Source organism: Hyperolius riggenbachi, chromosome 4, assembly GCF_040937935.1.
Source record: "Hyperolius riggenbachi isolate aHypRig1 chromosome 4, aHypRig1.pri, whole genome shotgun sequence".
Classification (NCBI taxonomy): Eukaryota; Metazoa; Chordata; class Amphibia; order Anura; family Hyperoliidae; genus Hyperolius; species Hyperolius riggenbachi.
In genome coordinates, this window is record NC_090649.1 from 36829761 (window position 1) to 36854779 (window position 25019).

Sequence of the window (25019 nt, forward strand, 5' to 3'; positions counted from 1 at the left end):
AATCTTATGTACTTGCTTATTGGTCGGGCGTAAAAGTCCCGCGGTATGTATGTGGAATGTATGGTGTAATGTGGGTGTTGTCCTTCACTTTTTGGGTGGTGGTGTATGTTATATGTCTTTCTCTTTTCTTTTTTTTTGTCCTGTTTGTTTTGAATGATGTGATGTAGGTGTTGACTTGTGTCCTTTTGGGTGGTGGTTGGTGTTATGTGTTTTATTTTTTTCTTTCTGTCTGGTTGTCCTGTTTGTCTGAATGTAGATGAGTGATGTCTCCTCAGCAGCTATACTTCTGGAGTATGGAACAGTTTCTTGTTCACAAGTTATGTGCATAGCACAGTTTTGTTTGATTTGTATTTTCTTGGGTACATTGACAGAGTTTTTCTGTAATCATGGCGTTGTTTCAGTTGTATTATGGTGTGGGAAAGATTATTCCCTGATTATATTTGTTTCCTTACTTGTATTGCATACTTTTTATATTTATTTCATTGTATGCTGTATGATGGTATTTTGATTTACAGGCATACTTTTATCTTATTTATTATTCCTTGTATGCTTTAAGTTTGTTGATTAATAAAAAAAAAAAGTCCCTGCACTGTACATTCTGTATGTTCCTGTTTCTTCCAGACAGACATCCACTGTGAACCAAATCTTTCATTGTGATGATCGGGATGATTCTACTCACAAAAAAGATCCGGATCAAATGAACGATTCGTTCATGATCCGGACAACACTACAGTCCCACCACGAGTCTCTGCAGTGCAGTGAATATTAATTAGCTATGTGGCTGGCTGCGGAGGAGGAGGGGAGACCTCCTCCTCCAACATTACTGAGCATGTGCAAACAGTCTAACGTGGCTTAGCCCAGTATAACGTACAGCATGCAGCACTTGTGTAACACAACATGTGCACTGTGAACAGCACAATTGAGTTTACAGTGCTGTGAGTTAGAATGCGTTACTGGCTGCTGTAACGTGGGACTTTAACGTCCCACTGTGAAACCAGCCTTAATGTTTTAAAAGTGTCTCACTGATGAGTGTCAGGGATTGGTGTCCAGTGAATCATGAGGGGAGGGGAATCATCTCCCTACATCTGTAAACCCTGTGCCTACTTTCTAGCTTTTGCATGTGACAGAACTCACTAGTTGCCTTTCTCTCTCTGAATAAGCTGTCCAGATAACGTGGGGCTTTCAGGAGCTGGGAAAAAAGGGCGCAGGCAGCTAGTGGACAAAAAGGGCGCCGCCATTCACTCCCATAATAAATAACGTTTAATGGGCGCAGAGCAGGAAAAAAGGGCGCCGGAGCTAAATAAAGTTTACAAACGGCGCCCGGAGATGTTTAATGATTTATAACTGAGCTTGTGGTGATTTACGTTTATAAAATGCACCCGTGCCGAATAACGTTTATAAAAATACTAAACATATTTATCCTATTTAACTAATTAAAACATTATATAAAGTTTTATCCCTTACTGTTTTTAAAACATTATTCACAAAATAAAGCGATCAGTACGTAATGTAAATTGCAATATATTTTTTGGAGTCACAATTTGTAAAACATTATTATCCACATAATAAAGCGATGACTAAGGGGGGTGGTTAGGGTTAGGCATCACCAGGGGAGTCTTAGGTTTAGGCACCACCAGGGGAGTTTTAGGTTTAGGCACCACCAGGGGAGTCTTAGGTTTAGGCACCACCAGGGGGGTCTTAGGTTTAGGCACCACCAGGGGGGTCTTAGGTTTAGGCAGTGGCACCACCAGGGGGGTCTTAGGTTTAGGCACCACCAGGGGGGTCTTAGGTTTAGGCACCACCAGGGAGGTCTTAGGTTTAGGCACCACCAGGGGGTCTTAGGTTTAGGCACCACCAGGGGGGTCTTAGGTTTAGGTACCACCAGGGGGTCTTAGGTTTAGGCACCACCAGGGGGGTCTTAGATTTAGGCACCACCAGGGGGGGTCTTAGGTTTAGGCACCACCAGAGGGGGTCTTAGGTTTAGGCACCACCAGGGGGGTCTTAGGTTTAGGCACCACCAGGGGGGGGTTTAGGTTTAGGCACCACCAGGGGGGGTCTAGGGGTTAGGGATAGGTACAGGGAGGGTTCTGTGTGAGAGTAGGCTTAGGTATAGTTTTACTACAATTTTAGTAATATTTACTAATGTTTTACAACACTTATTACGAACGTAGTTATATTTATATCATCGTTATAAAGAATATTTTCAGATTTTATTATAAGAACAAACCATAAATGAAGGTTATTCACAATAATATATGTAATATATATGTAATATTTCCACCTTCGCTCTCTGTTACACCTCCCACTGTCACAATCAATGTAGAGAACACCCCAATAGCATCAACCCCCAAAGCTCGTTGCCTAGGGGTAACTCTGGACTCTGAGCTCTCCTTTAAATCACATATTAACACTTTAACTACCTCCTGCTACTTCCATCTCAAAAACATTTCCAGAATCCGTCCCTTCCTTACACAAGAAGCAACTAAAATGCTTGTGCATGCCCTAATCATCTCCCGTCTTGACTACTGCAACACCCTACTCTGTGGTCTACCAAAAAGCAGATTGGCACCTCTCCAATCCCTACTAAACTCTGCAGCCCGTCTCATCCACCTCTCTTCTAGATCCTCTGAGGCAGCCCCTCTCTGCCAATCCCTCCATTGGTTACCAGTTGCCCAAAGGATCCAGTTTAAACTTCTCACACTGGCATACAAAGCTCTACACAAGCTATCGCCTCCATACATTTCCTCTTTAATCTCCAGATACCTCCCCGCTCGGACCCTCCGTTCCTCACAGGAGACCCTTTTGTCCTCCAGCCTAGTCACCTCCTCTCACTCTCGCATCCAAGACTTCTCACGGGCGGTCCCTCTCCTTTGGAACTCTCTCCCTCAACCGGTTCGTCATGCCACGAGTCTGGAAACCTTCAAACGTACTCTGAAAACACACCTGTTCAGACAAGCCTATAATTTGCTATAGGCAGCACTGAAGGCACACTGGCTCACCCACTAATCCTTGTGTTTCCTTCCCCTTTGTTTCCTACCCACTACCCTCTAGATTGTAAGCTCGCAAGGGCAGGGACCTCCTCCTAGTGTTTCTCATACTGCTGTAATTTTAACATATGTATATGTACCAACTACATATCAACTATGTATGTATCTGTATTTACTCTATTCAATGTCATGACTGTACAGTGTCTTGTATTTCTTATGTATATTTGTTCCCCATTATTTGTTTGTACTATGTACAGCGCTACGGAAGATGTTGGCGCTATATAAATAAATAATAATAATAATAATAATAATAATAATAATATACAATTATAAAATTAATCATATATTATCGTTATTTTAATAAACGTAATTATAAGTTTCACTTTTGAAACAGGGAAGATTAAAGTTTTCACAATTGACGATTTCATAAACATTATTTAATGATTTATAAATTTGTTAAACATTATTTGTAAACGAAATATAGCACACTATTTTTATAAATGCTATTAATGATTAATTGTTAATTAGCGTTTACACCCCGCGCCCTTTTTGTCCGGGCGCCCTTTTTGTACGTACGCGGGCTTTCAGGGATAGCGGTAGTGTTTGAGGCAAAGTGGTGTTGGTGTGCAGTCTAAGCCAAAATAAATGTCTTATTTGCTACATGGAGTAAAATAAACATTCTGTACTATTGTATGTTAAACCTGGCACCAAGGTAGGACTTTTACTCTTTTTTTTTCTTCTGTCAATGAAAATGAGTCTGAAGTTTTCTGAGAAATACAGAAACCAGCAATGGCTGTAATGTTACATTTCAAATTAAAAAAAAAAGAATTATTTGGAAACCCGGATAATGCCGTGCAAAGCACGACAGCACCATTACTTGTGGAGGGAGATACACAGAGCTGCGCTCCCCATGTGACTTCATGTGACTCAAGATGGAAGGAGGAAGCATTGGAGTCACATGATGCGCAACGTGGAACACAGCTCTGTGACTCTCTCTGCAAGTAATAGTACTGAACTGCTTTGGACGGCATTATTCGGTTTTCCAAATAAAGGAATTCAAATGACATTATTGTTGGGCACCTAATACAATATATGAAAGACGTGACATCACAAAAAAAGACATTCAATAATAATAATAATAATAATAATAATAATAATAATAAAAAAATGACACAAGAAATAGACTTTAAAAGTTTTCCTGCTATCCAAAAAAAAAAAATATATATAAAGTATATATATATATATATATATATATATATATATATATATATATATATATATATATACAGGGAGTGCAGAATTATTAGGCAAGTGGTATTTTTGAGGAATAATTTTATTATTGAACAACAACCATGTTCTCGATGAACCCAAAAAACTCATTAATATCAAAGCTGAATATTTTTGAAAGTAGTTTTTAGTTTGTTTTTAGTTTTAGCTATTTTAGGGGGATATCTGTGTAGGCAGGTGACTATTACTGTGCATAATTATTAGGCAACTTAACAAAAAACAAATGTATACCCATTTCAATTATTTATTTTTACCAGTGAAACCAATATCACATCTCAACATTCACAAATATTCATTTCTGACATTCAAAAACAAAACAAAAACAAATCAGTGACCAATATAGCCACCTTTCTTTGCAAGGACACTCAAAAGCCTGCCATCCATGGATTCTGTCAGTGTTTTGATCTGTTCACCATCAACATTGCGTGCAGCAGCAACCACAGCCTCCCAGACACTGTTCAGAGAGGTGTACTGTTTTCCCTCCTTGTAAACCTCACATTTTATGATGGACCACAGGTTCTCAATGGGGTTCAGATCAGGTGAACAAGGAGGCCATTTCATTAGTTTTTCTTCTTTTATACCCTTTCTTGCCAGCCACGCTGTGGAGTACTTGGATATGTGTGATGGAGCATTGTCCTGCATGAAAATCATGTTTTTCTTGAAGGATGCAGACTTCTTCCTGTACCACTGCTTGAAGAAGGTGTCTTCCAGAAACTGGTAGTAGGACTGGGAGTTGAGCTTGACTCCATCCTCAACCCGAAAAGGCCCCACAAGCTCATCTTTGATGATACCAGCCCAAACCAGTACTCCACCTCCACCTTGCTGGCGTCTGAGTCAGACTGGAGCTCTCTGCCCTTTACCAATCCAGCCACGGGCCCACCCATCTGGCCCATCAAGACTCACTCTCATTTTATCAGTCCATGAAACCTTAGAAAAATCAGTCTTGAGATATCTCTTGGCCCAGTCTTGACGTTTCAGCTTGTGTGTCTTGTTCAGTGGTGGTCGCCTTTCAGCCTTTCTTACCTTGGCCATGTCTCTGAGTATTGCACACCTTGTGCTTTTGGCCCCCCTAGTGATGTTGCAGCTCTGAAATATGGCCAAACTGGTGGCAAGTGGCATCTTGACAGCTGCACGCTTGACTTTTCTCAGTTCATGGGCAGTTAATTTGCGCCTTGGTTTTTCCACACGCTTCTTGCGACCCTGTTGACTATTTTGAATGAAACTCTTGATTGTTCGATGATCACGCTTCAGAAGCTTTGCAATTTTAAGAGTGCTGCATCCCTTTGCAAGATATCTCACTATTTTTTACTTTTCTGAGCCTGGCAAGTCCTTCTTTTGACCCATTTTGCCAAAGGAAAGGAAGTTGCCTAATAATTATGCACACCTGATATAGGGTGTTGATGTCATTAGACCACACCCCTTCTATTACAGAGATGCACATCACCTAATATGCTTAATTGGTAGTAGGCTTTCGAGCCTATACAGCTTGGAGTAAGACAACATGCATAAAGAGGATGATGTGGTCAAAATACTTATTTGCCTAATAATTCTGCACTCCCTATATATATATACTAGCTGGTCGCCCGGCGTTGCCCGGGTATGTAATTGGCTAGTGTTACCTCTGCCCACTTTTTCTAATCCTAACACACAATTACTCAAGGATGACCTAGTTTGTGAGCTTTGCGGTCTTTGGCATCAATAATTGGCATTGAAATGAAATAAATCTAATCGCCTGTGGCTCCACTCCTTTGAAAATCAATAGGTGAATTTTGATTAGCTTTTGTAGGCTCCACCCACTTTTCTGAATATTAATCCCAGTCACCCAGTGACCAACTGTGCAAAGTTTAAGAACCCTGCCATTGACAGTGTAAGAAAAACAAAGCTTTGCTTTCTTAAAACATAAAGAATTTGCGATAATTCAGGTTGGAGTGAGCTTAAAATGTCACCCAGTGCATCACTGTTGAAGATATGCAAATTAACCATTGTTATTCTTAAAAGCTAAACACATCTCCAGCACTGCTGGAATGCAATGATGTGTCATTTTGTTGATTTGTACAGAGCCATAATAATCCAACATGCATACAGACTGTTTTGGATTGTTTGATCCTCATCAGTGCATGGCATGGGTTAATTTGGCTCTATGCAGTAGGGCTTGTAACACCGAGAGGTACAGACTAACCAGCAAGCTCATGGTGACCCAGAACTCAATGGACTGTGTAAGGGACTACAATGATCCTAAAACCCCCCTTACTAAGATGTTAAGAAAAACAAAAGTTTGCTTTCTTAAAACAGAAAAAATTTGCGATAATTCAGGTTGGAGTGAGCTTGAGATGTCTCCCAGTGCATCACTGCTGAATATATGCAAATTAACCATTGTGCTCTTAGCAGCTAAACACACCTGCAGTGTAACAGTGTAAGGCCTCTTGCACACTGCAAGTGATTCCGATTCAGATTCCGCTTTTTAATCAGTTTTTACATCCAAATCAGATTCCGATTTGCAGTGTGCAGGGAGCAAACTGCAAATCGGAATCTGAATCGGATGTAAAAACTGATTAAAAAGCGGAATCGGAATCGGAATCACTTGCAGTGTGCAAGAGGCCTAAGAATGGCTGCAGTTTACACTTTCCAGTGAAATTTTTATTTGTCTCCGCCCCCTTTTTGGTTATGGGAATAAAAAGTATCCTATACTTTATTCCAGGTAATGTACTATGTGTGTGCCAAATTTCAGTTTACATTCTAGCAGTGAAATTTGTATTTTTCTCCACCCACTGATGTCCTAATGTTTCCCGGGTATGTATTTGGCTGCTGTTGGCTGTGGCCACTTTTTCTAACCCTGACACACAATTGTCAATAGTCAATTACCAAGTTTGTGAGATTTGTGGTCTTTGGCATGAATAATTTTCATTGAAATGAAACACATCTGATTTGCTGTTTGTGGCCCCACCCCTTTTCTAAATATTTAACCCCAGTCACCCAATGATCAACTGTACCAGGTTTGAGGCTTGTGCCATTAACAGTGCAAAAATGGCAGCAATTAAATATTTGCCTTGAAAATCAATAGGTGAATTGTGATTGTTTTTTGTAGGCTCCACCCACTTTTCTGAATATTAATCCCAGTCACCCAGTGACCAACTGTGCAAAGTTTTAGAACCCTACAATTAATAGTGTAAGAATGACTGCAGTTTACATTTTCCCAGTGAAATTTGTGTTTGTCTCCGCCCACTGATGACTTGGCATTGCCCGATTATGTATTTGGCTGGTGTTGGCTGCGCCCCCTTTTCCTAACCCTAACACACAATTACTCAATTACTCAATGACTAAGTTTGTGAGCTTTGCGGTCTTTGGCATCAATAACCTGCATTAAAATGAAACAAATTCAGATTAGCTGTTTGGGGCTCCACCCTCTTATATAAATTTAAACCCCAGTCACGCAATGATCAACCGTACCAGGTTTGAGTCTTGTGCCATTAACAGTGCAAGAATGGCAGCAATGAAATATTCCCCTGATAAATCAATAGGTAATTTTTGATTGTTTTTTGTAGGCTCCACCCACTTTTATGAATATTAATCCCAGTCACCCAGTAACCAACTGTGCAAAGTTTGAGAACCCTACCATTAACAGTGTAAGAATGGCTGCTGTTTACATTTTCCCAGTAAAATTTGTATTTGTCTCCGCCCACTTATGACCCTGCGTTGCCCGCTTAGGTATTTGGCTGGTGTTGGCTGTGCCCACTTTCCTAACCCTAACACACAATTAATCAATTACTCAATTACCAAGTTTGTGAGCTTTGTGGTGTTTGGCAACAATAATTTGCATTGGAATGAAACAAATCTGATTGTCTATTTGTGGCGCCACCCCCTTTCTGAAATTGAACCCTAGTCACCCAATGATCAACTATACCAGGTTTGAGGCTTGTGCCATTAACAGTGCAAGAATGGCAGGTTTGAGGCTTGTGCCATTAACAGTGCAAGAATGGCAGAAATATTCCCCTTGAAAACCGACCAACTGTGCAAAGTTTGAGAACCCTACCATTAACAGTGTAAGAAAAACAAAAGTTTGCTTTCTTAACACAGAAAGAATGTGCGATAATTCAGGTTGGAGTGAGCTTGAGATGTCTCCCAGTGCATCACTGCTGAATATATGCAAATTCACCATTGTTACCCTTAGAAGCTAAACACACTTCCAGAACCACTGGATGCAATGATGTGTCAGCTTGTTAATTTGTACAGAGCCATAATAATCCAACGTGCATACAGAATGTTACTTTTGGATCCTCATCCAAATTTTTTTTTTTTTTTTTTCCTCAGCATAGCCCAAACCCATCCAACCCCAAAGGGAAGGCGAGCTGAACTTTAACCAGTAATTTTACATCATGAATAATCCTGATGTTTTACCAGAATGTTAGCATCATAGGTATTTTACTTTTTAATAAAAACACAGAGTTTTAGAAACAAAATGAATTAAACATATGAAAACAGATCATACGCATTGTCTCAGCATTAGCATACCACTGAGAATCCTTCATGAAATACTCTCTCAATCTCTGATATAACCAACCTGGCATAGTTTTAAACTTCGCAGTTTCTTTGAAGTCCACCTTGAACACAATCTGCAAAACATCAGCCTTCCTTTGTGCATATTCCTCAGCTGATAGTGAGTCATACCACTCATCCACAAGATTCACAAAATAATACAAGTCCCTTGCCGTTGGGTTTGAACCCCACCTATTTATATTTGGACGTCCCTCCGCTTTCATCCCTTTTTTAAGCCCTGCTGGACAGTAACACATCAAATGCCCCACACTGTTCCAGTTTTCACATTTAGCATTCCTCTCATACTCTCTGGATACAGCTTTCCTTAGAGGACCCAACGGACTCAAAGGTGGTGTATCATCCTGACTAGAGGCCCCCCAACTTCTCCTGAATGCGGCAACCCTCTCAAAACCTCATAGGGACCCGGGGACAGCAGCACCTCTGGAGCACTCCCCTCGTCCAGCTTTAACTTTTTCGTCACTCTTACAGACTCACTGTGTTATCTCTCCACTGTCTGCTTCCTCTGTGCAGGCGTAAGCTGACTCTTACCCACCTGCGTCCATCCACCTCCAGCATCACTGGTGTCCATCTCCTCCTCCTCCTTCTCCTTCTCTTTTTCCAGCAGCGCCTCCAATCTCTCCACTTGCGACCCCCAATCTACCTCATCCATACTTTCCTCCTCACTCTCCTCCTCAGAGCTGTCACTCTCCACCATTTTCTCTCCAGAACTCTGCAACCCCCCAGTCACAACCTTGCTGGAGGAACTACTGGTCCCATCACGCCCCTCCGATTCCTTCACCAGTGTTTTCCCTCCAGCAACAGCACCTCCTTTCTCCACAACAGTCACTCCACTGTCACCACCAGTCACCCCGCTCTTCACAGGCTCTTTGCGCACAGCAGAACCTTCCTTAGCGATCTTTGGGACCGGCGCATGGCCACACCCACTACTCTGCATAGCAGGCCCCTGACCATGCCCTCCAGCACCTCCGATCGCTTCCTTCTGCTTTCCTGCAGCCACAGACCCAGCCTCCTTCTTACCAGACTCCACCTTCTCCTTCATAGCAGATACACCTTCCTCCTTTCTCTCAACACTCACTCCACTCGGGACACTCACTGGCACTTGACCACGCCCCCCACCTTCTCCGCTCGGCTTTGCAGGGATTTCCATACTCCTCTGTACAGACTTCTTCACAGCGGAAACCTTCACCCCATCCGCACCAATCACCTCCCCAGTCACAGGCTTTTCCTCCCGCACAACCGCCACAGAATCACTCTGCAAGGTACTCGGCACTTGGCCATGCCCCCCGCCATCTCCAGTCTCCCCCGGCACCATCCTATCCTTGCCGCTTGCAGAAAACAATTTAGCTTCCTCCACAATGCCACTCGCCCCTTCACAAGTCACATCACTCACCTCCCCAATCACATCACTCGCAACACCAGCAGTCACCCCACTCTCCACAGCACTATCACCCGACACAGGAGGCTCTGCAGCCAGCTCATCCACACCCACACTCTCATTAGCCACCGGCTCAGACACCTCCCTCTGCTCAGTAACTACAGTAGCAGCAGCAGCAGTTACACAATGCTCACCCCACTTCCCAAACCAACTTCTCCCCTCCTTCGCAACAGCAGCATAGGAGAAGAGACTCCTCCCCCTATTCAGCGAGCAGTCCTTGGCTAGATGTTCAGCCGCCCCACAAAGATCACACATACGGGGGGCTGAACATTGATAAGCCTGGTGACCCCTCTGCCTGCAGAACCTGCAGGTATCCTTGTTAGGGCAATGCTCCCTCATATGCCCGTACATATAGCAATAACGGCAGTACTTTGGCTGCCCCTGGTAACTTATGGTGCACCTTTCACCTGCCACTGTAAAAGCCGCAGGGGGGTGTACAGTACCACCATAACCATCCGGATCTGGCTTCAACTTCACCTCAAACTTCAATTTACTGCGATACATGCCATACAAATTCTTCAGCTTCACAGTATTCCCTATCTCACTGCAATATTGCTTTAGGAAAGACCTAATAACATGAGTCTCCAAGAAAGGATTAAACAGGTGAACAGTCAGGTATTTAACCCTTGCATCAAACAGTAAATCCACATCAATCTTCTCCAATACAGGATATCGCCCCTCAGCCTTCACCATCTTCCAATTTTCAAAAACAGCCAGGTAGCGTTCCTCCGAAAAAAGGAAATAACGTATTGGCCCATATCCACAAAATCTTGCATCGCATAAATATCCATTACCTGGACACCAAGAATCTCCGTCACGACATCAGCAGCCACCATTTTCATCCCGATCTCCTTCTGATGCTCCTTTTGGACCCGAATCCTCAGCAGCTTTTTAAAGTCTGCCATTTTCACAGCACACCAGACTGCCTTCGCCTCTCTGATCTTCCTGGGGCCCCCAAGAGGAGACCCCTCACTAAACCCTCTGACCAAAAACAAGCAAGTACCAACTCACTTGGTCCTAGCCAAAAGGCAGAGCGGCGATGCACAGCCTAATTCGGATTGTTTGATCCTCATCAGTGCATGGCATAGATTAATTTGGCTCTTTGCAGTAGAGGCTTGTAGCACCGAGAGTTACAGACTAACCAGCAAGCTCATGGTGACCCAGAACTCATTGGAGTGTGTAAGGGACTACAGTAGTCCTAAAAGCCCCCTTACTAAGATGTTAAGAAAAACAAAAGTTTGCTTTCTTAAAACAGAAAGAATTTGCGATAATTCAGGTTGGAGTGAGCTTGAGATGTCTCCCAGTGCATCACTGCTGAATATATGCAAATTAACCATTCTACCCTTAGAAGCTGCAATTTACATTTTTCAGTGAAATTTGTATTTTTCTCTTTTTGGTTATGGGAATAAAAAGTATCCTATACTTTATTCCAGGTAATGCACTATGTTTGTGCCAAATTTCATTCAAATCCGTTCAGCCGTTTTTGCGTGATCGAGTAACAAACATCCAAACATCCAAACATCCGAACTTTCCCATTTATTATATTAGTAGGATATATATATATATATATATATATATATATATATATATACATATATATATATATATATATACACAGTACAGACCAAAAGTTTGGACACACCTTCTCATTCAAAGAGTTTTCTTTATTTTCATGACTATGAACATTGTAGGTCCACACTGAAGGCATCCAAACTATGAATTAACAAATGTGGAAGTATAGTACATAACCAAAAAGTGTGAAACAACTGAAAATGTGTCTATTTCTTCAAAGTAGCCACGTTTTGCTTTGATTATTGCTTTGCACACTCTTAGCATTCTCTTGATGAGCTTCAAGAAGTAGTCACCTGAAATGGTTTTCCCTTCACAGGTGTGACCTGTCAGGTTTAATAAGTGGGATTTTCATTCATTGTGGAGAAGTCAGGTGGATACACAGCTGATAGTCCTACTGAATAGGCTGTTAGAATTTGTATTATGGCAAGAAAAAAGCAGCTAAGTAAAGAAAAACGAGTGGCCATCATTACTTGAAGAAATGAAGGTCAGTCAGTCCGAAAAATTGGGAAAACTTTGAAAGTGTCCCCAAGTGCAGTCTCAAAAACCATCAAACGCTACAAAGAAACTGGCTCACATGCGGACCGCCCCAGGAAAGGAAGCTCAAGAGTCACCTCTGCTGTGCAGGATAAGTTCATCCGAGTCACCAGCCTCAGAAATCGCAGGTTAACAGCAGCTCAGATTGGAGACCAGGTCAATGCCACACAGAGTTTTAGCAGCAGCCAGACACATCTCTAGAACAACTGTTAAGAGGAGACTGTGTGAATCAGGCCTTCATAGTAGAATATCTGCTAGGAAACCCCTGCTAAGGACAGGCAACAAGCAGAAGAGACTTGTTTGGGCTAAAGAACACAAGGAATGGAGATTAGACCAGTGGAAATCTGTGCTTTGGTCTGATAAGTCCAAAAAAACGTGTCTTTGTGCGACGCAAAAAAGGTGAACAGATTATCTCTACATGCCCGGTTCCCACCATGAAGCATGGAGGAGGAGGTGTGATAGTGTGGAGGTGCTTTGCGGGTGGGGATTTATTCAAAATTGTAGGCATACTGAACCTGCATGGCTACCACAGCATATTGCAGCGGCATGCTATTCCATCCGGTTTGTGTTTAGTTGGACCATCATTTATTTTTCAATAGGACAATGACCCCAAACACACCTCCAGGCTGTGTAAGGGCTATTTGATCAGGAAGTAGAGTGATGGGGTGCTGCGCCAGATGACCTGGCCTCCACAGTCACCAGACCTAAACCCAATCGAGATGGTTTGGGTTGAGCTGGACCGCAGAGTGAAGGCAAAAGGGCCAACAAGTGCTAAGCATCTCTGGGAACTCCTTCAAGACTGTTGGAAGACCATTTCAGGTGACTACCTCTTGAAGCTCATCAAGAGAATGCCAAGAGTGTGCAAAGCAGTAATCAAAGCAAAAGGTAGCTACTTGGAAGAACCTAGAATATGACATATTTTCGGTTGTTTCACACTTTTTGGCTATGTACTATACTTCCACATGTGTTAATTCATAGTTTGGATGCCTTCAGTGTGAATCTACAATGTTCATAGTCATGAAAATAAAGAAAACTCTTTGAATGAGAAGATGTGCCCAAACTTTTGTTCTGTACTATATATATATATATATATATATATATATATATATATATATATATATATATATATATATATATATATATATATATATATATATATATATATATATATATATATATTGTAGTCTAGGGCCATTTTCAAGGGGGTGGGGGTCAATGAGCATTCCTGCATTTTGGGGGGATTTGGGAGGAATCCCACACAGACATGGGGAGAACATGCAAACTCCATACAGATGGTGCCCTGTCTGGGATTTGAACCAGGATCCCAATGCTGCAAGACAAGAGTGCTATCCACAACATCATAGTGCTATACATATAGAGTGTGTGCAGGTGTCCCTGACATAGTTGGCTTCTTGTTCAGAAATTGGACAAGTTAGATTTTTTTTTTGTTTACCACAGTTCTAACTCTCCAACAGTTCTAACTCTCCAAAGGCGCCAGGTGTGACCCTGACATTACGCTGCTGTGTACTCCTCTTTTCACTGCCTGATGAAGCGGGTGTATACCTGCGAAACGCGTTGCATTAAATCCCTGGAGTGTACCATTAATATTATCCTTGTTGAATAACACAGCATTCTTGTGTCTGCTTGAGGGAGGTAAGTCCACCACTGCCTCCTAAGCAATTTTTAAACATTTTAAATATTGTTTTTATCCTTTTGGCGCCTCTGTTCATTTCGTAATACAATATATATCCACCCTTGGTGGAGGGGGATACCCCTTTTTCTTCACGTCTACAGAGAGCGACTTCTTAGCCCTGAGTGAGGACAGGCCAATCTCCTCACCTGCCTTTACAGTGGTTGCCTGGAGGTAACCCTGGTTTGTATATATCTTACTCCTTCACATATATACCAATTGCTTTGACTTACTACACTATATTGGGCTCTCGGTTCTCTTTTCCTTATATACCTGACTAACTCTCCAACATGTTGCACTGCTTTCTTGTCCTCCTACCCCTGTCCTCAGGACATACTGCAACTGAATGCTTGTCCTGAAGTTAAATTGTATGTCTATAATCTGCTCTTTCAAAACTGTAACTTTTCGGGTGAAAACTATTTAATGTGTGTGCATTGTTTTTTTTGGCTAAAAGTGAATCTGAGGTGAGGTAGATATGGAGGCTGCCATATTTATTCCCATTTGAAGGATACCTGTTGCCAGGCATTCCTGTTGATCTTCTGGCATCAGCAGTGCCTGAGTAACAACCATGCAACAAGCATACAGCTAATTCAGTCAGACTTGCGTCAGAGCGCGTGATCTGAATGCTTGTTCAGGGTCTATGGCTAAAATGACTGTATTAAAGACACAGGATCAGGGACAACCATGCAACTTGTATTGTTTAAAAGGAAATATCTATGGCCACCTCTGTGTCACTCTCACCTCGAGTTCCCTTTAAGTGGCTGGAAAGGTTCCACTTTCCTTTTAATGTAGATTAAAACAGGAAGTAGAACTGGGACATGAACATGTCCAGCCAACATGAGACTCCCATACTGATCACTTGATTAAGTCAGTCACATCTCTGTGAATTTCCTGTAGGATAAATCAATCATCTCCTCATTACGCAAAAAAAAAAAAAAAATATCTGTAATTTCAGTGTGAAGGAAGAAGATATTTTATTGTGTATAAGGCATCAAATAAGTTTCATTATGTATTTTTAATATTGTGTGTTTTTATGTAGTCACATCCAGCAACCATGGCTCCATCATTTCCTATAGAAGTACTCCACTTACCAATGGTGGCAGGGAAGGGCACGCCAAACACCTGCACTTCACACAGGGTGAGGTATTGCTGCTTCCCTCTAATGATGATGTTCACATATTGGCCAACCATATCGTTACACTGGAAAGTCAGAGCTCCACTGTTCTGTATGGTGGAGATCTCTGCACAGCTGTGGAAAAATAATAAAGGCAAGTCAATAACTCTATGTGTAGTAAGTGTAGATAGCGTGGCCCAAGTGGCCTCTTTAGGAGTGGTCATACTGACTTTTAGATCGTAGTAGTTTGGTGTCACACAGCTGCCACCAGCACACAGCCACTGGAGTTGGCGACTGAATTACTAAAGTATATCCCAATGTTTAGGGACAGTTCTCCAGATGTTTCTATCCCTATTTCCCTCCACCAGTGTATAATTATTTAATTGGGCTGTATAAGAAGTACTGACAGGCAGCAAGTGGTCTTCTTACCACTGAAACAGCACCGGGGAGCCAGGCCAATATACTAACTAATGACTCCATAACCATAATAGTAAGAGCTACATGAATAGCAATAGTTACCTTGGGTTATTATTTCCATTGTTCTCCAAAGAATTCCCAATAAGGATACTGGCACCAGTCAGCCGATCCCAGCAGCAGTCGCCTCTATTGGTTATGATGACTTTGGAGATTTTATGGGGCTGCTTTAAGGCCACCCTCCACCAGGGTGAGACCTCATTGCTGGTGTGGGTACAGGAGTCAGCATCGAAATGAGTGTCCAAGTTTCCATCAATGGCTTTATTGGCAGAGCTCTCACCTCTGTAGATAGAGGACTGTGATGCTACACCATAGAGGGCAACATTTGCATCTGTGTTAATAAAATACAACCAGATAACACTTAATACATTTTAGGGAACCATTGATGTTAACTTTTTATATGGTAAATGGCTACAACACCTTAAAGGACAACTATCAATAAACATATAGGGCCTGATTCACAAAGCGGTGCAAAGTGTTTGCACGCGAGTGAAAACCCCTTTATCACGCCTAAACTCAGTTTAGGCATGATAAGAAGAAACTCGTGCGAATTTTCCGCGCGCAAAGGCTTGCGCGCGCAAGCGCGCAGGCGCGCGCAGCACCCGGCTCTTCGCGCGAAGCTCCCATTAAGCCCTATGGGACTTTGTACGCGCGTACGCGCGGTAGCTTCGCGCGAGTTAGAGCACAAAGCGGTGATAACTTTGCTAGTGCAAAGGTTATCACGCCTAAAGTCTTTTAGGCGTGATAACTGAGTTATCACCGCTTTGTGAATCAGGCCCATATTTTAAAAAAAAAAACAGTCTAGGCATTTCTAAGTACTGCTGTATATCTCTCCCTGCTTTTCTCATCCTTTAATGTTTTATAAGTGTCTCACTGATAAGTGTGAGGGATTGGTTCTGGACCAGTAAATCATGAGGGGAGGGGAAATCCTCTCCCTACATCTGTGAACCCTGTGTGTACTTTCTAGCATTTTCATGTGACATATCTCACTAGCTGCCTTTCTCTCCCTGAATGAGCTGTCCAGATAACATGTGAGGCTTTCAGTGATGGCTGTAATGTTTTAGGAGAACTGGTGTTGGTGTGCAGCCTAAGCTAAAATAAATGTCTTATTTGCTACATGGAGTAAAATAAACATTTTGTACTATTGTATGTGAAACCTGACACCAAGGCAGGACTTTTTTTTTCCGGCGGGGAGGGGCTTACTCTTCAGAGAGGGGTAGATGCTGTGTGTATGGGGAGGTATGTGGTCTCTTACCGCACCTCCCTTGTGGCTGCTTCCCCCTCCGTTCTAAGTAACTTCTCCGGTGTCAGCAGTGGAATAATATTCAAGCTGTGAGGCTTCCTTTTGACCCTCATGCTGACACTATGTTGTACGCTTTGCTGGCTCTGCACTGGCGCTCCCCTCTTGTCATAAACATGTGCACCTGGCAGGTGGGTGGAGTGTAAAACAGCCAATCAAATTTCAGCCATTTATTTTAAATGGGAAAATGTAAACTGCAGTCATTCTTACACTGTTAATCGCAGGGTTTTCAAACGTGGCACACTTGGTCACTGGGTGACTGAGATTGAGATGCAGAAAAGTGGGTGGAGCCTACAACAGCCACATATTGATTTTCGAGAGGAATATTAAAACTGCTGCGATTCTTACATTGTTTTTTTTTTCTTTCAATTAACGTTTATTTGAAAGTATAACAAAATAAGATCAGAGTTTTAACAGTCATCTATAAGCGTTAGCAAATAGATCCAAAAGCATGAATTAGAACAAAAGTATAGGCTATTTGTAAGTAGTAGCTTATATATTTATTATTTGGACGACATAGTTTAGAATGTGCTGTTATGTTAGTCTCCACGCATAATTATATCTTGAGTAATTAGATTGTGCCAACTATGTGTGTTTGGAATGGAAAGCTTAGAGTGGTAGCCTAAGAATAAGCAGGATTTTGAAGAGTAGTAGGGTGTAGTGAGGTAAGGTAGGATAAGATAAATAGAATATGCCCTGGTCCTATTTATCAATCGTTCAGCCCTGGTTATCTAAGTGAGGGAAAAACAACTCCTTGTGGTGGATCTCAGGTGAAGCGGGAACAACCTCTGGGAGTTTAGTGTAAGGGGTAAAAAGGTCTAGTAATGAGAGAGCAATAGAAGTTTAGAAATGTGAGCGCTGTTTATTGTCCCATGAGAAGTTTATATTTTTCTGATACTTGGAAATCGTTCCAGAGAGCCCATGTGTAGTTAAACCGTTCCATCCCATCCGCTGCACAAGCTATGATTCTTTCCATAGACTCCACTGTTCCCACCCTCCCAATCCATTCTCTAATGGTAGGTATGTCTGTTTTTTTCCAGTGAACCGGAATAAGAGCTCTGGCTGCATTGATTAGGTGGATTACTAGAGACTTTTTATAGCTTCTGTTCGAGTCTATGGTATCGTGGAGAAGAAGCGAGGCCGGTGTAAAGGGAACCTGGTCCCAGGTTATATCTTCAATGAGTTGGTGGATTTGGAGCCAGTAGTTCTGGATTGATGGGCATTCCCAAAAGATATGTAAGAGAGATCCTTCTGATTGATTGCATCTCCAGCACCTGTCAGAGACCGAGGGGAAGATTCTGTGTAATAGCTTTGGTGTCCTATACCACCTAGTTATGAGCTTGTAACCCAGTTCCTGTATGTTGACACTTATGGAGCCTTTGTGATTAAGGGAGAGGAGTTTTTGCCATTGATCATTGGGATATAGTGTTTCCAGGTCCCTTTCCCATTCCTCATGGAATCTCATTTTATTGGGTGTTGGGTTCGTAAGGAGGATCTGATATAGTTGGGAAATTAAGTGCCTATGCGGTCCTTCATTGCATATCAATCTTTCAAAAGGAGATAGTGGTGTGGACCAGTTGATTTTACTGGAAATGGTCTGTACAAAGTGGCGGACCTAGAAGTATTGCCACTGAGATAGTTGGCGATCATCTCTCATTGTATTGAGATCGGATAAGGACTTGACTGATCCATTACTGACGAAGTCTTGGAGTCTAGGACAGCTGCCAGTGGGCCAATTTTGAAGGAAGGCTATGTCTTTTGCTGGGGAGAATGCGGGATTATTGGATAGGGGGGAGGGTCTACCGGGGAAGGACGCCAAGCCCTTAGGCGGTAAATATTTGCGCATACTTTTGATTGTGGCTTCAATCAAGGGATTTTCCCACTGATTTCGTGTACTTAAGGGGAAATCTACCCAGCCCAGGGCGTGAGTTGGGGTATCTGAGTTATCCCTCTCAACTTGTGCCCATTGTTTAGGGGTGGTGCAGTTAGCCCATTCAATGGCTCTGCTTAATTGTGAGGCCAGGTGATATGTGTGAATGTCGGGAAGTGTCATGCCGCCCATTTCCTTAGGGAGAATTAGAGTTGATTGCTTAATTCTTGGGGGTTTCCCTTCCCAGATAAATTTATTGATAGCGGATTGGAGATCTTTGATGTATGTTTGCGGTAGGGAGATCGGAAGGCATTGACTCACGTATAAAAATCTTGGGAGGAGGGTCATTTTGACAGAGGCTATTCTGCCAAACCAAGAGAGTTTTTTTTGGGTACCCCAGGATAGTAGATCTGTTTTGAGCTTTTTGCTTAGGGGAATATAGTTGCATGCAAAGATGTTATTTAAGTTTTGGGGGATGTCTATTCCTAGGTAATGTAACGAATTAGTTGACCAAGAGAACGTAAATGTTGTTTGACAATGTTTAACTGTGACAGGGTCAAGAGAGATGTTAAGGGCTCTTGACTTATGAAAGTTTATTTTTAGGTTGGAGAGGGAGCCAAATTGTTCAAACTGCTTCATTAAATTGGGTATGGAAGTGAGTGGGTCTTGAAGAAAGAATAGTAAGTCGTCTGCAAAAGCAGACACTACATGGTATGAGGATTTAGCATTTATCCCTCTAATTGCGGGATTTGCTCTCACAGCGTTGAGGAAGGGTTCAAGAGTGATCACATAAAGCAAGGGGGAAAGGGGGCACCCTTGTCGCGTACCATTGGTGATGGTGAAATTGTCAGAAAGCAAGCCATTAGCCTTTACTTTAGCTGAGGGGTTGGAATATAATAAGTTTATCCAGTTCAAGATATTGGGGCCAAGACCTAAGCGTGACAGGGCAGCGCGAGAAAAGTCCCATGCCACCCTGTCAAATGCCTTTTCGGCGTCAGTTGAAAGGAGGAAGGCTTTGAGTTTGAGTTTTTTAGTTAAGGATATAGCGCCTACTGCTCTCATAACATTGTCTTTGGCCTCTCTGCCTGGGATAAATCCCGATTGGTCTATTTTAATATGTTCTGGTATAAATGGGATGAGTCTGTTTGCTAGAATCTTAGCGAATATTTTTGCATCCAGGTTGAGGAGGGAAATGGGCCTATAGTTGGAACATAGCTTGGCGTCCTTCTCCGGCTTGGGGATTACTGTTATGTGGGCCTCCAGAAATTGAGGGGAGGGGATTGTATCTGGGGTGATTGATTTGAAAGCCAAAGTGAAAGCTGGGGCCAGCACCTTAGCAAACAGTTTGTAGTATTGAGAGCTGAACCCATCAGGTCCGGGTGCCTTGCCAGGTTTCAGACTTCTAACCGCAATTAAGAACTCGTCCTCAGAAATTGGAGCTTCCAGATCTTGAAGATCTTCTTGCGAGATTTTAAGAGGGGAGGAGAATTTAGTTAGATATTCTGTAATTTTATTAGTTCTAGATGGGTGGGGTTTTTTCTCTGGGTGTGAGTCTTGCAGGTTATATAGGTCTTTGTAGAACCTGCGGAATTCTTTGACTATATCTTCCGATTTAACTAATTTGGTGTTTTTCGCGTCCAAGATGGTGGGAATATGGGAGATCAACATTTTTTGGCGAAGAGCTTTTGCTAGATATTTACCGCTTTTATTTCCTAGTTCATAGAAAATTTTCTTCCCTGATAAGATTTTTTGTTTGGCCTCAGTAAATAGTAGGGAGTGTAGTCTGGCTCTACGCTCAGTTAATCTTTCTAGAGTTTGTGTTGCAAGGGATTGCTTGTGGAGCTTTTCGAGATTGCATATCTCTTCTGAGAGTTTAAGTATTCCGTTTTCTTTTTCTTTTTTCAATTTGGCACCCATCTGTATGAGACGTCCCCTAATCACTGGCTTGTGTGCCTCCCAAATTGTAAGGGTGGATGTGTCAGTGTTGGAGTGATCATGAAAATAGTTATCTAATGCTGATGATATAGTAGCTACTCTGGCTTCATCTGCTAGGATTTGAGGGTTAAGTCTCCAGCACCAGGTTTTGCTTGTTTTCTTGGGGAAGCTTACAGTTATGGATATTGGGGAATGATCTGAGATTGTCTTGGAGCCAATGGATGAAGTACGTATGAGGGACAAGTCCCTTTGTGCGACAAAGAAGTAGTCAATACGCGAATACTTTTGGTGGATGGGGGAGAAGAAAGTATAATCTTTTTCCTGGGGATGTGATATTCTCCAGGGGTCCATAAGTGTCAATCTTTGCAGGTGGGATCTGATAAATTTTAGTGCCCTATATGATAGCGTGGAAGAACCATTCGAGCAGTCAATCAGAGGTTGTAGGGGTATATTGAAATCGCCTCCTAAAATCAAAATGCCTGAAGTGAAGTAGGAAAGACGATTAAGGGTTGATGCGATGAAGGAAGGCTGTTGCTTGTTGGGAGCATATATTGTTGCTAAAGTAAAAGTTCGGTTGCTAAGCTTCCCTTTTACAAACAAGAACCTACCCTCTGGATCTTTCTCGACTTCTTCAACTAGAAAAGGGACGTTTTTGTGTATGAAGATTGATACTCCCTTAGATTTGGATTTGGTTGTTTGAGAGGTGGCATGTATAGCCGTTGGGAAATGTCTGTCAAATCTAGATGGTATATGGTTCGTTCTGAGGTGAGTTTCCTGGAGAAAGGCAAAGTGGGTCTTTTCTTTTTTAAGAAAGTCAAAGACCATAGTTCTTTTAGTTGGGATATTCAAACCATTCACATTAAGTGAGAGAAATTTCCAAGTTAGTTGTGTCTGACAGGTGCTGGATGCTTCAGCCATTATGTGTAACGGAGTAGATTCCCCCAAAATCTGACGGGCCCTGGAGGTGTGTGGCGTTTCTAGTGATAGGAAGAAGGGGGGTCGAGATGTGGAAAAATGGACTAATGATAGGGGAATGGAGGAGTGTAAAGGAGAGGAGGCTAATGTGAGGAGTGTTGATACCCAGAGTTGTAAGGACCAGGGCTGCATCAATTGTACTTGGCTTGATAATATGACCAGGGAAATAGGAGTTATAGAAGTTATTGAGACTAGCAGGAGAACAAGAAAAATTGCTCCCAGCGTAAGTGTGATTTGATTAAACCAACACTTACCTTTTTAAGTGGGAAAAGTGTTCAGTGAATATGTACTAGTACATACACTGTGTGGGGGGTGTAGAAGACACCCAGTATCTGCAATAACTAGTCACATCCGTGTGGGACCAGTCAGTAGATAAAGTGTTGAAAGTGATAAGGCGGTTGGAAAACCGCATCCTCTGCTTTATAAAGTGCTAAATTCGTTGAAACCAGCCATTCTATGAGTTGTTACGATTTGAGAATGGGACAGAGCAAAAGCAACAAGGCCACCCTAAAAAGAGTGAGGGTAAATCCACTTGGTTTGGTATGGGGGCGTCCGTGCATGCAACCCCCCAGGTCCACAGGGCTAGAGATGTTAGTACGTCCTGAGAAAATATTATGTTGCTGGTCCTGAGGTAACGCACGAACGGGCGCCCAGCATCGCAATGACCATTTCGGGATCAGTCTGTATAATTGATCACCCAACTAATCTCATCAGTTCTGTTGAGACCCATAACCCCAATATTTGGGGTTATACAACAATATAGACAAAGATTTACATACACTATACTTATATACCTGAGGTTGATAATAACATTAATAAAGGAGATGCATGTAGAAGACCCGGAGGGAACAGGAAGAGAGCCACACAATCAACCCCTATGGGATAGGGTCAGGGATATAATAAATTGAGATGCTATGAGTGTGTGATAAGAGAGAAATCTCTGTGTATGGCCAACACCTGTCCCATCAAGGTCACTACCCATTAAAGCAATATCATATGCAGAGTGTGTTTTCCTTCATGTCATTATATCCACTTGGGATAGGGCTGTACATTAGGTAATAATGATACACATCCTCATTTCAACCTTTTAGGATTATGCATTATAGGAGGAGACCACTTAGTATACATATAATAAACAGGGAAAAAAGGTTAACATCAGCGTGCCCTCGTGCAACAAACCTCACCTGTAAATATTAACATCTAATCTAAAAACGTAGAGGGATGCCACAGGGGGGTACCTTTACATGGTCATGTCAAGCGTTTAAGGACATCAACAGGGAAGTAGAGATTCTCAGTATACCGACAGTAACCACTGTTCCAAATAGAGATTTTATAAGATAAGTGGCACCGGAGGTGTTTAACCATAAACTTGTGATGTGGGTGCCAATAGTACCATTAAACTTGGTAGCAACATAACCTGTCGGAGATGAAGCATTGAAGCAATCGTAGTTCCAGCGAAGAAAAAGATATCCCTACTTAAGCGCCATTTCAAGTTGGGGTTAGGCACTGGGGTTGAGGTCAAATATGTATAGATGATCACAATGAAAAGTTCCCAACGATCACGAAGGTAGATGAGAGGCTTTGCATAATAAACTAGGAAGATTAGAGAGGGTATACTTAGTCTTCGCCTGAAGAGTCCTGATCCGGGCGGTCAAGGATCGGTCTTTTGTTAGTTTCCTCGGCATTGCTGCTGGCAGATCTGTGCCTGATGCGGCTAACATTCCCCTGGTTGCGGCGGGACCCCTTAGAGGAAGCTCCATCCGGGCGGGGAAGCATTGGAGCAGTCTCCCAATTCGGAATTTCTATGTGGTCTAGGCCCAGATCGTCGCAGAATTCGGAGAGGCCCGCTGGAGATCTTAAGGCGACCACTTTGCCGTCTTGAAGTACTGTTAAAGCAAATGGGAAGCGCCATCTGTAGGAAAAGCCTTTATCCTTTAGGGCTTTAAGGAGTGGTTTCAGAATTCTACGCTTATTAAGAGTTATAAGTGATAGGTCCTGGAATAGCTGCACCGGAGTGGAGTTAAATAGGATCTCGTCCTGTGTTCTAGCGGCTCGCATTATGTTTTCTTTTGTTTGGAATGACTCTAGACAACATATAATGTCCCTTGGAAGGTCGGAGTCACCACCTCGTGGTCTGAGAGCCCTGTGCGCTCTAACGAAGGAGATTTGTGAGTCAGCCTCATGTTGTAAAAGGTTGTTAAAGATGGCCGCCAGGGCCTGGGGAATCTGCTCTGTACTCACAGTTTCAGGTACTCCTTTGACACGAATGTTACAGCGTCTGCCCCTGTTGTCCAGGTCCTCTAGATGTCTAGCATGTTCCGCCAGTCTGGTGTCATGCTGTACCGAGGTCCGCTGTATTTTATCAATACGAGTGTCCCTTCTTTTCCCCTCTGTCTCTACCACCGTGAGTCTGTTGCTGAATCCCGCCATGTCTGTGCGCATATCCGCTATAGCATCTTGGAATGTACGCTTTATATCTTCTGCCATGGCGTGCATGTCCGCAAGTGTAGGGGATCTGTGTAGTTGGTCGGATCTCTTACTACTTACACTTGCCGTGGACTCAGGAGAGGAAGGTTGCGAGGCTGTGTTTCCGCCTACCGGCGCCATCTTTGCGGCCTGCGTGGTCTGTTTCTGCGAGCGAAAGATCTCCGGGACCGTTTTGCCAGACGGTGCGGGAGTGGTTCCCATGTCAGGTATGGTGCCTTGTTGCTTTCTTGTAGCTCGGGCGCTCATTTTGGATCGGCTGGGCAGCGGGTAAAGGAGGCTTTAGCAGAGGATAAGCGGGAGCTCCGGGTTCAAGCAGCCATCACAGTTGCGTGCCAAGCCACGCCCCCGATTCTTACATTGTTAATGGCAGAGGCTTCAAACTTACTATAGTCAGTCATTTGGTGACTGGGGTTCAAATTCACTAAAGGGGCGGGGCCACAAACAGCTGATCAGATTTCCTTGGTGGATAAACTGCTTCCATTCATACATTTTTTATGCCAGGAGCCTGGAAGAGGTGTAACACTCAGATGTTAATTAACAAACCAGGAGTCTTTTCAGAGCCAAGGAAGCTAATCCCAGCAGGGGGCAGACTTAGCGGAACCATTCAGCCAGAATAGGGAAACAGAGTTATGATCATTACGCATGTTTTAGAAGTACCATACATCGGAGAGCTGTGGAAGTTATCTCATTCTGTTGGCCCGGATCTTGTGAGTATTTTGATATTAAATTGGGGCCACTGGCATAACCAGAATTTAGGGGATTCCACTGTTTTTTACCCAAGTTTGGTATCATATGAACTGGCCTA

The 25019-nt window shown here is 42.8% G+C and overlaps 1 protein-coding gene across 2 annotated transcripts in view; it reads right to left on the reverse strand.

Moving 5' to 3' along the window:
• Positions 1–25019, reverse strand: part of LOC137571166 (uncharacterized) — a 197873-nt gene that overhangs the window by 51846 nt on the left and 121008 nt on the right. For both annotated transcript variants that reach the window (XM_068279962.1, XM_068279963.1), the window contains exons 5-6: positions 15693–15978; positions 15151–15308 (exon numbers count right to left, since the gene is read on the reverse strand). In XM_068279962.1, the coding sequence (XP_068136063.1) occupies positions 15151–15308; positions 15693–15978 (444 nt within the window). The remainder of the gene's footprint in view (positions 1–15150; positions 15309–15692; positions 15979–25019) is intronic.